The following is a 15,901-nucleotide window of genomic DNA, read 5'->3' on the forward strand; positions in this document are numbered from 1 at the left end:
CAGCAGTTTAGTCAGCTAAAGCCTAACAAGGCAGCAGGCCCTGATGGTGTCCGTCCACGCACCCTTAAAGTTTGTGCAGAGCAGCTTGCAGCTGTCTTCCACTACATTTTCGTGTTGTCCTTGTCTGCTGCTAAAATACCTGTAATGTGGAAAACTTCTTGTCTTGTGCCGATCCCTAAGAAAACAGGCGTCGGCTCAGCTGTATGCTGGCCAATCTTAGGCCAACTGCGTTGACATCACACTTAATGAAAAGTTTTGAGAGAGTCGTCCTTCAATGCCAAAGAGAACAAGTTGTTTCCTTCCAAAATCCCCTTCAGTTTGCATATAGGAAGGGTGTGAGTGTGGAGGATGCCCTTCTGTATCTGCTGGACATTATTTATTAACACCTTAAAAAGCCAGCAGTTCAGTGCAACTTATGTTCTTTGATTTTTTTTCTAGTGCTTTTAATACCATCCAGCCCCATATTTTAGGAAATAAGTTATTGGATTTTAAGCTGCACAATTCCACCACTGCCTGGATTTTAGACTGCCTCTCAAACAGGCCTCAGTTTGTGAGGGGTAAGTGCTCAGACTTGATTTTTACAAACTCTGGTGCACCACAGGGGACAGTTTTATCACCTTTTTATTTACACTGTACACAGCTGACTATCGGCACAGTTCACCATCTTGTCACGTACAGAAGTTCTCCGATGATACTGCCCTACTGGGCCTGATCTCCCGGGGTGACGACCTGGCTTACAGGGAGGAAGTTAACTCCTTTGTTAGATGGTGTGATGTAATATTTCTGCAACTCAATGTTGGCAAAACACAAGAGCTAGTTATTGATTTTAGAAAGAAAAAACAAACATTCTCTCCAGTAGTCTTCAAAGGCCAACCTGTTGAAACTGTGGAGACATAAATATCTAGGGGTGTACCTCGACGATAAGTTAAACTGGAAAAGGAACAGTGATGCTGTTGTTAAAAAGGCCCAGTCCAGATTGTTTTTTCTTAGGAAGCTAAGATCCTTTGATATAAGTAGAAGGCTCTTGAATGTGTTTTATCGGGGGATCATGGCCAGTGTGTTGTTTTATGCTGTGTTGTGTTTGGGCAGGAGCCTCACTGCTGAGTACAAAAACAGGATCAAGAAATCTGGCTCAGTGGTTGGGCAAAGCTTGGACTCATTTGACATGATCATCGACAAAAGGATGAAGAATAAACTTAAGACAGTCATGTCTCTGGAGGATCACCCCCTTTACCAGATTTTTAAAGATCTCAGGAGCTCCTTTAGTGGACGAATGTTAATGCCCCGTTATTCCACTGAACGTTTTAGGAACTCTTTTATTCCTGCTGCCGTGCGTTTTTACAACGAGCATTTTGTATGATCGTATATATTTGATATTTCTATCATGGTTGTGGCTTATAGCAGTGTCCAGTGAATGCTTTGTTGCGTGTGTGTGCATGTTGTTGTTGTTTTTTACTTGTCCAAGGCAATTCAGTTTCCCCCTTTGGGATTTTTAAAGATAACCTTGAACCTTGAAACTAACCAACCATAGATAACTTCTTTGGATCTAAAATAAACATTTTAAATTGGCTGACTTACTTTTAAACTTGAAAATTGTCCCCGAAGTAGCTGCCAGCTTCTGACCTGCCGTTCTTTTTGAAAATACAGCGATGTATTCTGGGTAATTTTTGACCAAGGCTAGGCTACAAGACAACTTCCGTGTGTCCTTGCTCAGCTAGCTAAACGGCTAACAAACAGAGAACACACGCCTCGGTAGAACATGAACATTGGAACCGATTGGAACACGTCTTGGCGGCTCCTGATGACGTATCTCCTAGGCAACTGGGGCGGGGCCAAGACATCAAGGCAAGTTTCCTTGACATTGAGAAACACCCCAAGTCTGACTTTTTGGCCAACATGAGACCCAGATTTGATTTTTTGTTTTATGACCATCGGCACAAATGTGAAATCACAACCAGATGGTTTATGGTCATTTTTGCTGTCTGACCATGCGTCTGACTCAGTTGTATGTAGGGTGGAAATGAGTGTCTTGACTGTTGAGGAAAGGTGCCGACAGGTAATCTGATTGCGGATGAACTCTGCATCAGTAAAGGCCTTCACAATTCCACTCCTGGTCCCAACTCTGCATCTACTCACACGTCAGTACGGCGGTAGCAGCCACAGCTTGAACTTTATAGAAAGTTGTTGGTTTTCCCAAGAAGATAAATGATAATGATAAATGACCCGCACTTGTATAGCGCCTCTCAGAGTAAGGACTCAAAAGCGCTTTACACTACAGTGTATCATTCATCCATTCACACACACATTCATACACTGGTGGAGATGAGAGGCAAGGCTGCCGAGCACAGGCGCCACCGGACCCTCCGACCACCACCAGTAGGCAAGGTGGGTTAAGTGTCTTGCCTAAGGACACAACAGCAGAATTCTCTGTCCGGAGCCGGGATCGAACCTGCAACCCACTCAACCTGTTGAGCTACTGCTGCCCCAAGATGCATTCCAGCTGGTAATATTTAAAACTTTAAAGCCAGTAAAAAGCTTTTACAGGTGATTTTGTGTTTTCCATTGTTCACCAGGTCTTGGCGAGCTACATTAACCCAGCAGGCTCCAGCGGCGGCCACAGCTCTGACTGCTCCTCCTCAGACAGTCGATCCCAGAACAGCTCGGCGCTACCGGCGGTGCTTCAGGAGCTGCTGAGCCAGTCCTGCCTCATCCCCGCCATGTCCTCCTACCTACGCAACGACTCGGGTAGGTCCCAGGTCCTCACTAGGAGACCAAATCGCATCAGAACGTCATCAATCTGTTCTCAGCCTTTTACTTATGTTGCTACTGATGCTTCATGTATTCCAGCAGAATGTAGCTGCCACACAGCATTATGGCAAAAGGTTGGAACTTGTTTGTATTTTAGAAAAGCAGGATGGATCACCTGTCACACGGCGGTGGGAAACCACTGCATCTATCCCAGAAAAGAAAACCGCTCTCTGACATCGTCATCCCTCCGGTGCAACAGGCCCATCGCAGCTTCAGCAAAGCTGAAGGGTTTCTGTGTGAGAAGGGCGGATTCAGCAGAAACACAAAGGTTTTACAGTTACTGTCAAAGGGGTAACACAGCTGTCTGAAAAACCACAACCCGCTCTGTCAGAGGCGCCTGGGCACTGTGTCTGCTTAAGTTTCCATGTTGAGACGGAGGAGTCAGACTACGGGCAGGAGCTGGTGCTGAGGCAGCAGGACCAGCAGGAATACATCTCAGGTCCTTCAGTCCAACGCAGCTGACTTTTCCTTTGGCCTTAGTTACTCCCTCTGCAGGCGTAGATTCTCACTAAAGGTGGAATAAACCTCACGGTTCCTTAGATCCTGGTGAACGACTCATCCTGCTGGTAGTTTTCTGAAGTTTAAATTGCTTCTGAATCAGTTGTTGGTGACAGAGTAAGGTCGTTAGAGTCTGGATCTTGTGTGTGTGTGTGTGTGTGTGTGTGTGTGTGTGTGTGTGTGTGTGTGTGTGTGTGTGTGTGTGTTGGTAGGTTTGAGCAACTGATCTCTTACAAATAAAGATGAGGCGTTACTACAGTCGGTTATTTATTAAAGTGGCTTCAGATTCAAACACCAGGCCTTCTCATTTCTGGTTTTGTTCATGAAAAAGATTTTTACTGCTATAAAACTCTGTGTGGGTTTGATAACCACAGTGTGCGCTAACGTAAATGGCTGGTGTATTTGAAAAGCTGTACACGACCTCCTTTCCATTCGCCTTCTTATCCAGGCTTTGCTGTTAAACAATTTTAAATGTCATCTCTCCTAATGAAACACTGCCGCTTCACTCCTACAGCAGCACTTCGCTGCTTTGATGGCGACGCACTGTATCCAGAGGTTATTTCTTGTGACTAGTCAGTCAAGTAGAAGTTTAAATAGGTTGTGCTACATGCTAATATACTTTGTTGATCCATCCATCCATCCATCCATCCATCCATCCATTTTCATCCACTTATCCGGAGTCGGGTCGCGGGGGCAGTAGCCTAAGGCGAGAAGCCCAGACTTCCCTCTCCTCAGCCACTTGGGCCAGCTCCTCTGGGGAAATCCCAAGGCATTCCCTGGCCGGGTGCGAGACATAGTCCCTCCGTGTCCTGGGTCTACCTTTAGGTCTCCTCCCAGTTGTACGTGCCCAGAAAACCTCACCATGGAGGTGTCCAGGAGGCATCCTGACCAGATGCCCGAGCCACCTCAACTGGCTCCTCTCGATGTGGAGGAGCAGCAGGTCTACTCCGAGCCCCTCCTGAATGACCGAGCTTCTCAACCTGTCTTTAAGGGAGAGCCCAGCCACTCTTCGGAGAAAACTCATTTCGGCCGCTTATATCCGTGATCTCGTTCTTTCGGTCACTACCCAATAGGGCTGTCGCGGTTGAGGAATTCCCCCTGCGGTGATTCAGGGTGGCTTAATATTGCGGTATGCGATATTATTGCAGTCCTTTTTTTATTGCAGTACTATCTAAACAAAATGTTTACACATTTAAAAAGGTTAAAAATTGCCGTGCCTTCTTTTATAACGCTTTACTGAATGCAGATCAAAGGGCAGTAACAACACAGATCGCAGTAACGTTTGTTTGTCCGACAGTTGGAGTCCGACTGAACTTAAAAACAACAAAATTCAGGAGAAGGTTAAACTTTTAAATGCAAATTTGGCTGCATCATCTAACAAATAAGAAACAAGTCCCCATTTTGTTTAGTTGTTTAAAATCAAGCATAAAAAATTGCATGTACCGGGCGCGCGCGCGCCGGGGGGCGAGCGCACTATCATTTCACTTTCACACACACACGAATGACGGTGATTTATAGCTCGGTCACGTCCTTGTTACCCACAAGGAAAACCAGCATGTTAACCATATACGGTTTGAGAGAGGATCTGAGAGGGGTGGCAACATTTCCAGCAACACTGAAAACCCTCTCGGATGGTGCGCTCGTTGCACTAAACCCAAATTCCACTACCTCCGCTCCCCTCCGCTCCTCCGCTCCGGTCCGGCCCCGCTCGCTTCCGAACTCAACTTGCGTGCGACTCTGGCGAGCAAAGGGAATCTCTCCCGGTTGTTGCTCCACCATGTCAGGGGGGTTCTTTAGGGTGGATGTATTCCTCCTGCAGGTAGCGAGTGAGCTCCAGCTCGGCTCAAACTCTCTTCGGGACGGTTGCAGAAGCAGTGCTTGTCCGGGACTTCAGGAGGTCTCCGAGCGTTTATTATTTATTTATTTTTTGCCGCTGGTGGCAGCTCTGTCTCGGCCAAGGACTCTGGCTGCGCAGCAGCTGACGTACTGAAAACCAAAGTGCTCCCAAAGGAGCGAAGTAACGTTTCGTTTTGATACCAGTGCAGCCATCCTTCTCTACATGCATCATTGAGTTGAACCAAGTTCAGTAATCGCGGTGGCCCATGATGCAGCGCGGTGGGCTTCTTCATATCGCGATATTTCATTTTTGCGGTTACCGCGACAGCCCTACTACCCAAAGCTCATAACCATAGGCGAGGGTAGGAACGTAGATCGACCGGTAAATCGAGAGCTTCGCCTTCTGACTCAGCTCTCTCTTCACCACGACAGACCGGTACAACGCCCGCATCACTACAGATGCAGCACCAATCCGCCTATCGATCTCACGCTCCAGTTTTCCCTCACTCGTGAACAAGACCCCAAGATACTTAAACTCCTCCACTTGGGGCAGGACCTCATCCCTGACCTGGAGAAGGCATTCTACGCTTTTCCGAATCAAGACCATGGTCTCAGTTTAGAGGAGCTGCTTCACACTCGGCTGTGAACCGTTCCAGCGAAAGCTGAAGATCACGTTCTGATGAAGCCAACAGGACCACATGATCTGCAAAAAGCAGAGACCTGATCCTCAGGCCACCAACACGGATGCCCTCCACACCTCGGCTGCGCCTGGAAATCCTGTCAAAGGTTATGAACAGAATCGGTGACAAAGGGCAGCCTTGGCGGAGTCCAACTCTCACTGGGAACGAACCCGACTTACTGCCAGCAATGTGGACCAAGCTCTGACACCGGTCATACAGGGACCTAACAGCCCGTATCAGAGGGCCTGGTACCCCATACTCCCGGAGTAGCCCCCACAGGGCCCCCCGAGGGACGCGGTCAAACACCTTTTCCAAATCAACAAAACACATGTAGACTGGTTGGGCAAATTCCCATGCACCCTCAAGGATCCCCCTAAGGCAGGGGTCGGCAACACGCGGCTCTGGAGCCGCATGCGGCTCTCTGTGTTTGTAAAATAATGAATGGATATTTAAATAAAATGCTTTATATTCAGGGGTGGACATTAACTTCAAAACCAACCGGCCAGCCCTGCCGGTAACTCTGAATATTTACCGGCCCCGCTGGTCAGCTGCCAAAACGAGTCAAAATAACTTTAGGTTACTGTCGTAACCCCGGTTCTCTGAGTAACATGAGTGAGATGTCTCACTATGGGATACGCCCCTCCGCGGATTCCTCAGAAGCACTTATCTCAATACGCCAATCCTGATTGGCCAGTGACCGTGACGTACGCGTCCCCATGCTACTATAAGTAGCAAGCGTCCCAACGTACGCACTATTCAAGATAAACACCTCTTCTCGCTTCGCCCAGCAAGAAGGGTTGTCTGGTGAGACATCTCACTCATGTTACTCAGAGAACCGGGGTTACGACAGTAACCTAAAGTTCTCTTTCTTAACATTCGTTTCGATGTCTCACTATGGGATATGGAGACTCCCGTATTGCCAGACAGCTTATCCAGCGATCACCAACCTACAGGGATACGTCTTGGCCCGCCAAAGACCCCACACTCAGAATCGTGTGAGTCATTGCAGGGACCGAAACATCAAGCTTATAGAAGCGTGCAAATGCAAGTGGAGAAGCCCAACTTGCTGCAGCACAAATCTCCTGGATTGACAGCCCCCGAAAAAGGGCCCAAGAAGCAGACAGGCCCCTAGTAGAATGGGCCCTGAGCCCAACAGGAGCCTGAATGCCCTGACAGGAGTAAGCCATAGAAATAGCCTCCACAATCCAGTGGGAAAGCCTCTGCTTTGTGACGGGTTTCCCCTTACGAGGCCCACCCCATGACACAAAAAGCTGGTCCCCCCTGCGAAGGTTCTCCGTCCGATTCACATACTCCTTGAGCGCGCGAATCGGACACAGCTTGTGCCACCGCTCCTCCTCAGGAGAGGAGAAGGGTGGCGGGTAGAAAGCTGTGAGGATAATAGGAGAAAAGGAGCCCACCACCTTAGGCACAAAGGCAGGGTTGGGCTTCAGGGACACCTTCATGTCACCGGGTGCAAACTGGGTGCAGGATGGGTGCACAGAGAGAGCCTGTAAGTCACTAACTCGCTTTGCAGATACCAAAGCCAGGAGTAGCACCACCTTAAGAGACAGGATCTTAAGGTCCAGGCCGTCCATAGGTTCAAATGGAGGCCCGGAGAGGGCCGACAGCACCAAGGACAGATCCCATGAGGGCACCAGGGGTCGAGACACAGGGAGAAGCCTGCGCGCGCCCCTCATGAAGCTACACACCAGGGGGTGTTGACCTGCCAGTTTCTTCCCAAAACCCAAGTGTCGGGAGGAAATGGCTGCTAGGTACACTTTAATGGTGGAGAAAGCCTTCTTCCCATCCAACAAGTCTTGCAGGAAAGACAGAATGACGTTCACCGGGCATTGGAAGGGTGAGACCTCCCTGCCCTGACACCAGGCTTCAAACACCCTCCATTTACAGTCATATAGGGACCTAGTGGAGGGGGCCCTAGCATTCTGAATGGTTCGAATGACCGCCTGGGGCAGCTCTGCTGACACTAGCCCGCACCCCTCAGGGGCCAGGCCCACAGGGCCAGCCGTTCTGGACGAAGGTGGAAGATCGAGCCTCCCGCTTGGGACACCAGGTCCCTGCGAAGCGGAAGTTTCCAAGGTTGGCCCTCCAGGAGCTGGAAAATGTCCGCCACCCAGTGCATAGCTGGCCAGTATGGGGCCACCAGAATAAGAGTGTGGAGCTGGGTTCGTACCCTCAGCAAGGTGGGTGGTATCAGGGCCACTGGGGGAAAAGCGTAAAGCAGTCCCCGTGGCCAGTCGTGCGCCAGCGCGTCCACGCCGAGTGGAGCGTCTCGGTCGCGCAGAGGACAGTGAGCATTCTCCTTGGAGGCAAAAAGATCCACTACGGCTGTGCCGAACCGGATCCAAATCTGTTCCAACACTGCTAGATGCAGGCTCCAATCCCCGTACAGGGGTGTCCCTCTGGACAACAGATACGCCCCCCGATTCAGAACACCCGGGACATGGGTGGCTCTGATTGAGAGGAGATGCCTGCTGCACCATAGGATCAGTCTGCGTGCCAGCGTGTGTAACCGCACGGAGCGCAGCCCCCCTGGTGGTTTATATAAGCCACAGCCAAGGTGTTGTCTGTTCTCACTAGGACATGATGGCCGGAGAGAAAAGGCAGGAAGCGCCTCAGGGCTAGAAAGACCGTGAGGAGTTCCAGATAATTTATGTGTGTCCCCCAGAGCTCTCTGCTCCACACACCCCTGACAGAGCGACCCTCCAGGAGCCCCCCCCAACCTGACAGGCTCGCATCTGTCGTGACCACTCTCCTCACGAGAACCAACCCCAAAGGCACCCCCTGTGCCAAGAGGGAGGGGTGACGCCAACAGCGGAGCGCCGTGACGCACGCTGCAGAGACCGTCACCCTGCGCGCTCTGTGGCGTACTGGAGAGAGACCCAGAGAAGCCACCCAGCGTTGAGAATCTCTCATGTGTAGACGGCCGAGTGGTACCACTGAAATAGCCGACGCCATGAGACCCAAAAGCCTGAGGCATAACGCAAACCGCACCGAACTGTGTAGGCGGAAGCGCGCCAGGCAGAACGAGAGCGCGTTCACGCGCGGTGCCGAGAGACGGGCCGTGAACGCCCCTGAGTCCAGATTCAGACCTAGAAAGGTTATTTTCAGGGAGGGGAGCAAAGCGCTTTTCTGCCAGTTTATTCTGAAACCCAGACCACACAAGGGAGGGATCACAACCAGCGTGTTTGACGCTGTCTCCTCTCTGGACCGTGCCAGCAGGAGCCAGTCGTCTAAATACGTGGCCAGCCGAATGCCCCTCCCTCTCAGAGGGGCGATCGCCGCCTCCGTACACCTGACAAACACCCTCGGGCTCAGCGAGAGGCCGAATGGGAGCACGGTGTATTCGTAACACACTCCCTGAAAGGCAAACCTCAGAAATGTCCTGTGTGGAGGGTACACGGGAACATGAAAGTATGCGTCCCTCAGGTCGATTGAGGTGAGCCAGTTGCTCTGGTGAATCAGACGCAAAAGGGATGAGAGCGTGAGCATTTTGAATCTGTACTTTCTGAGGCATCGGTTCAGGGCCCTCAGATCCAGGATCGGGCGAATCCCGGTCCCTCCCCGCTTCGGGACCAGGAAGTACCTGGAGTAGAAACCGCTCTGAGACCGATCGGGAGGCACAATGCATATCGCTCCCTTCTCCAGCAGGGAGGAGATTTCTCCCTGAAGGATGTGAGCTGACGACCCCTGGGCGTGGGAGAACACTACGCCGGAGAATCGAGGAGGAACAGAAGCGAATTGGAGCCTGTAACCCCTCGAAATTGTTCTCAGCACCCAACGTGAAGCAGAAACCGCTGTCCATTCCTCCCTGTGAGTGGAGAGCGGTGACACAGCCGTGACACACGGAGCACCAGCTCCCTCCAGAGGTTGTGGGGCAGCGGTGCTCGTGGCAGCCACTGCGCATGCGCGGGGGCTTTGTGCTTTGACGGCCCAGGCTTACGGGGACGACCCGTGGCGCCGCCCCCGCCTGGAACCGCTCATGGGTGACATTTATATTGATTTTTGCTGCGCCCTTGACATCTTGTCTGGATGCGACAGCGAACCTTTCAATGCTCCTTGAGCGTGACATGTTTGTGAAAAACAATGTGAGTGCTTGTGACGTGTGCTTTGAGCCGGCACCGCCGGCTGCACGTCCTGGCCCCACCCTGGACCGCTCGGGAACTCTGCCGGAGGGGTTCCGTGAGGGGGGGGAGAAAGCACCATGGCAACATCCAACAGGAGGAGCTGGCGAACGGGGAACCGCCAGCTGCAGCGTCGGGAGGGAAGAACTCCGACAGGCTGCCCACTTCTTCCTCCTCACCTGCTGACCGCCGTGTCTGGTGGATTGTCCCGGTGGCGGAGCAGCTTGGTTGCCGGATCCCTGAGGCCAAACTGGTCGAGGCTCTGAGCCCGAAGGAGCTGGTTGGACAGCTTGAGGCTTCGGGCGCTTTGGGATCCGGAACTGAGGCTGGGCTCGGGCAGCTGCCTGAGGCAGGTTCGGCCGAGCCGGCAGCGCCGGTGAGGGTTTACGGGGAAGGCAGAGATGAAGGGCTTCATCCTCTTTCTTTTGAGCCGCACACCGTTGCTGCATTGATGCCAGGGCAGAGCCGAAAATGCCTTCAGGCACGATTGGCATGTCCAAAATGTCCTCCTTCTCTCTCTCAGAGAGGTTGGTGAGGTTCAGCCATCGTGCACGTTCTTGAAGCACCATCATGCCCATAGCTTTAGCCGTAGCATGGACCGCGCAGCGCTGCACACGCAGGCAGATGTCGGTCAGTACGGTGATTTCCTCCCGCACCTCCGGGTCCGGCTTCGTATTCATGTCCTCACAGAGCTCGGCTTGGTACGCCGAGAGCATGGAGGAGACATTCAAAGCTCGGACCGAGATGGCGGCAGCCTTGTACGCTCTCTCGTTCAGCGCCGACTGGAAGCGGTCCGCCTTCGCAGGGAGAGCGGGAGGCCTGGAGGAAGTCGCCGAGAGCCGTGGGTGCAGGTGGGCTGCAACCAGCGGTTCCATCGGCGGCATGCGAAGCATGCCAGCCGTCTCCATCCCTTCGAAGTCCAGCGAGGAGGCTCCTTGGACAGGAGACCTGGAGCTGAACGGGTGTTTGTCCCAGGAGGACCCCACTTCTTGGAGTAGCTCCGGGAAGGCGGGGAGGAGGGGCTTTGCCGCCCTCGTGGCCTGAGGCAGCTTCTTTCCCTCGTAGCGGGATCTGACAGCCTCAGTGACCACGGTGGGCCAAGGGATGTTGAGCCTGGTCGCAGCGCGTCGGCAGACTGACTGCATGTCCAGGTGGGCGGCCGGAGAAACCGCTCCATCCCTGGGAGAGGACGGAAAGCTAGGCATGGAGGCCTGAGCGATGGGGAGAAAGACGTCGTCCTCCTCGTCCTCCTCTGAAATGAGGAGTTCCGAGGTGTCCTCGTCGTCTCCGTAGTCCAACTCCAACACATCCTCGGCGGGGTGGCTCGGACCGGCCAGTTCGAGCTGTGAGCCCCAGCTGAGTTCGGCACACGGTTCCGGCTCCGGGAGGACATGTTCGCTGGCGTCCCCAGGCGGTGGCCCAGGGGCCGGCAGGCAAGGGTCCTTCCCCGACAGGCTAGCTTGGCGCGCTAGCCGCCGGCGAAGGCTCTTCAGGGTGAAGCAAGCGCAGCTCTCACATGACCCGGGGACTTCCAATGCCGGCTGGGCGTGTTCCAGCCCGAGGCAGCTCGAGCAGACCCTGTGCGGGTCTTTGCTTGAGATTTTGTTCCCACAGGTACAGAGGCGAGCTCCTGCACCGTCGACTCCTCTGGTGGGAGGAGCGGCTTCCATGTTGGCTAACTGGTGTGTTAGCATAGAACGAACAGATGCACTGGAGTGTGAAGCTGCTCGTTATGCCCCGAGCCTATGGTGAAGGTCAGGACAGAAGGACGGTAAGTTAACGTTCGGCGACGGAGAGAATATTAGAAGGCTCCGTCTGTGAACAGTTGAGCTAACTTACCTCAGAGATAAGCGACCACCGAAGCGAGAAGAGGTGATTGAATAGTGCGTACGTTGGGACGCTTGCTACTTATAGTAGCATGGGGACGCGTACGTCACGGTCACTGGCCAATCAGGATTGGCGTATTGAGATAAGTGCTTCTGAGGAATCCGCGGAGGGGCGTATCCCATAGTGAGACATCGAAACGAATGTTAAGAAAGAGAACAACTGAACCGTTTTAAATGTAATAAACCTTTATTTTGTACACATTCACAAACATAATAACGTATTCAAGTTTGAATTTGTTTGTTCCCTCAACAACTCGAATTTGTCGTCGCATACTTCCGGCATACAACGCAGTACATCACCAACTCCGCTTTGCTGTACTCGAGCCATTGGCTGTGTTCGAGATGAGCCAGTTCTGCGCAGATAAGACCAGCGGTGATCGGCGAGCAGTGCATGCTGGTTAGATTTGTGTCCGACTTGCTCTGATGTCATGCATACGTAGGCAACGATAACCTCGTAAGATCAAGGCAGCTGCAGATTTTGGAGCAAGGTGCTGCAGTTGCTCTCCCTCAGCTGCAAAACCTAGGGGATGACGGGAAACGCCTGGCTCTCACCTGATCTAAGATCTGATTGGTTCATATTTTGATCCAAACATCCGGTGGTAGATCATGAAATGATAGTTGGTCACATGTATTCTGTAAATCATGTTATGTTGATGATGACAACTATATAGGCCACAAAGAGAAATGTGTTTTGTTTTATTTTGTCTCGTTTCCTATGAGCACACTGAAGCTACAGCTGATGACCGTTACTTATTATTACAGTCATGTCTTCATATGCAATATATGATATCCACAAGCACGTGAGGATGTGTTTCAGCTGCTAACAGGCACCAGAATTAAAATTGAAAATTGAACAAGTGTGAACGCTCACGCGATATCTTCAGCCATCATCACCCCTGAGCTACACATGTAGGGAAATCTGTCTGACTAACTGGTTTATGCTTCTCCGTCAGCTCCGCAAGGGACAGACACGCACGGATTGACGGAAGCCTTTTGCTCTTTTACTTCTCCGTCTCCTGAGAGTGTTGCAAAGCAATTGCCCGGCAGGACAACAGAGGGCGTAGCGCTGTTCTGTGTTATCCTGTCATGTATCGGTCCAAGATCGTGTGTTTATATTGTGTTTTTTGTGTATATAAGAGACTTTTAACACCGGCATATTTGTCTCTCATTCTCCCACCGCTTCATGCGCTCCCCACCTCTAAACCCACGTTTCCTGTCATTTCTGTCCACAAATAAAACGCTTGCTGCGTATCTTTTCACTCCTCCTGTCACGGGAGAATTAAACGTTCATATTTTTAGAGTTTTTCGCGAGGTATTCTTCAAGCTTCTCCGTGTCTGCCGCTAGTTATCCTCGGCTCTCTGCAATGGTGGCGCTGTAAACAACAGCGGCATCCTGACCAATCACAAGCTTGCGTAATCCGTCTCGTTCGACGGATGTTTAAAAAAGTGGGCTCGACTCCGTACGTACTTGCATGCCCTACGCAAGGACGGATAGTGGTGTTGCGTGTCTCCGCACTGACGCAGACGGAGAAGCATAAATCAGGCTTGCCGGCTTTCAGCCACTCACACCCCGCAGGGACTTAAACCCACACTGCCATCAGCTTCTGGAGGCTGCTGAGCCCCGCTGCGGGCCAGGTCCGACCCGGCTTTCAGCCCCTCCCCCTGCTGCTTCCGTCTGCTCTCATCTGTTTTCCAGGCGAGCCGCTGCTCAACTCGAACACGGCTATTCTTTGCGCCTCCCGTCTTCTTTAAACCGCCAAGAATCATTCCACCTACGCACACGCTTCTCTGCTTCATACCGTTTCGAACTGTCTCACTTCTCCTCACCAGTTTTAAAGTGTTTTGCCAGAGATTTCACCAAGAAATCCCATCCCTGTGGCGGCGGCATCTCCCTGCGTGCTTGTGTGTTTCTAGCGTGGTTCCACTTCGTCTTTAATAGTGAACTTATAGTTCACGTGACTATAACTAGAATCGTGCAGTACGTGCACGAATCGTACAAGTGCAGTACGTGGCTTGAAGCGCGCAGGTTCACGCGCGCGAAATGAAAACGGCGGCTTCCTACAGGGCGCGGCCATGATGTAGGTGAAAGCCGGTATGTAAATGACAAATAAGGCTTGGGCACCACCCGGGCAATGAGTCGTCAAGTATTTACCGCCCGACGAGAAAATTTAGCGCCATTGGCGCTCGGGCGCTTTAAAGGTCCATCCCTGATATTTTACTGCATTAATTTTACATCTGTATGCCAATTCTAAATATAAAGATTGTCTGCGTAAACCTTAACAGGTCCAACCCGGTCTTACTGTGAGACCGGGTTGACGCGTCACGCTTGTGCGTAATCATAGGCGCTTTCTGAGCTGAAGAGGGTGTGAGATTCTGGGATTCTCCTCAGACGGCTCCTGGATGTGTTGCCACATTGGAGACAGAAACAAGCGCTATTCAGCCAAAGTTTCATAATCAGGGAACATTTTCTAAGTAACAAGTCTCTCTGAAAGACAGGGTTTGGAAAACACTCGCTTCAGTCGGAGGAATCTTCTCGCATGCGCTCTGGTTCTGCGACGCGCTCCAAGCCCCTCTCCACATCTTCAGCTCGCTGTGGACCTTACGTAAGCGCTGACAGTGAGCAGCGCTGAGCAGTGTCCAGCGCAGATGTTCAGATGGGAATCTTTTCTTGGGTGATTTAGCTACATCTGCGATGTGCGTAACGAATAAAATGTCAGTTCGTCTGCATGCGTCGGGGTAATTCTTTCTATTCTTTCTCCGTCAAAATAAACTGTCAAATACGGGAACTGTCCGGTCAACACAAGCCCTGCTTTTAAGTGATCTGTTGTGAAAATTGTTGCAAAGAGATAAATTTTAACTTGATTAACACCAGAGCCAGGCGCACTGCGCCGTTGTCTCCGTCACTGTAAATGAGGGAAAAACAAAATGATCGGATCCTTTTCTGACCTTCCCCACCTACAAAGTTTAATTACAACAATCAAATGTGACAGAGCCTGGATTTGTATTCTAAACAGTCTAAACATGTTTTAAAAAGAAACGTATGACAAAAGTGGCACCTGCTCAGTAAAACCACCAACAGGGTGAAAAATATCAAAATATTATAGGCAGAGACGGGCTACAACTTCTGGATCCACTTTATATAAATCGTTTTATTGATTATTGTCTTATGAAAGATAACTTTGACGTACACGAGCGACCGGTACTGGCTGCTGTCACCTGTTGTGAGCAGCTCTCTGCTGTCTGAGGTTAGCCCCCCCCCCCCCCCCCCCCCAACGCCGCAGCTTCTGTGGCTCCCAGTGTTTTCTTTACTGTGGGAAACAGGTAATAATGGCTCTTTGATGGGAACAGGTTGCCGACCCCTACCGTAAGGGTATTGAGCTGGCCCATTGTTCCACGGCCAGGACGATAACCACATTGGTCCTCCTGAATCTGAGGTTCAACAATCCGACGGACCCTCCTCTCAAGAACCCCTGACCTTATCAGGAAGGCTCAGCAGTGTGATCCCCCTGTAGTTGGAACACACCCTGTGGTCCCCCTTTTTAAATAAGGGGATCACCACCCCGGTCTGCCAGTCCAGTGGGACTGCCACCGATGTCCACACGATATTGCAGAGCCGCGTCAGCCAACACAGCCCCACAACATCCAGAGCCTTAAGGAACTTCGAGCAGATCTCATCCATCCCTGGAGCCTTGCCACAGAGGAGCTTTTTAACCACCTCAGTGACCTCTGCACCAGAGATTTGAGAGGCCAACCCAAAGTCCCCAGACTCTGCTTCCTCACTTGTAGACGTGTCGTTGGGATTAAGGAGGTCTTTGAAGTATTCTGCCCACCGATCCACAATGTCCTGAGTAGAGGTCAGCAGCACACCGTCCCCACTATAGATAGTGCTGGTAGTGCACTGCTTCCCCCCCCGAGGCACCGGATGGTGGACCAGAATCTCCTCGAAGCCGTACGGAAGTCTTGCTCCATGGTCTCACCGAACTCCTCCCATGCCCGGGTTTTTGCCTTGGCGACCACCTGAGTCGTGTTCCGCTTGGACTGCCGGTACCCG

General features: G+C 51.7%; 1 protein-coding gene across 6 annotated transcripts in view; it reads left to right on the top strand.

Annotated features, from left to right (window-relative positions):
• Positions 1 to 15,901, top strand: part of birc6 (baculoviral IAP repeat containing 6) — a 114,507-nt gene that overhangs the window by 54,317 nt on the left and 44,289 nt on the right. For all 6 annotated transcript variants that reach the window (XM_054749975.2, XM_054749981.2, XM_054749977.2 and 3 more), the window contains one exon: positions 2,574 to 2,745. In XM_054749975.2, coding sequence (XP_054605950.2) covers positions 2,574 to 2,745 — 172 coding nt within the window. The remainder of the gene's footprint in view (positions 1 to 2,573; positions 2,746 to 15,901) is intronic.

Source organism: Nothobranchius furzeri, chromosome 12 (assembly GCF_043380555.1).
Source record: "Nothobranchius furzeri strain GRZ-AD chromosome 12, NfurGRZ-RIMD1, whole genome shotgun sequence".
Classification (NCBI taxonomy): domain Eukaryota; kingdom Metazoa; phylum Chordata; class Actinopteri; order Cyprinodontiformes; family Nothobranchiidae; genus Nothobranchius; species Nothobranchius furzeri.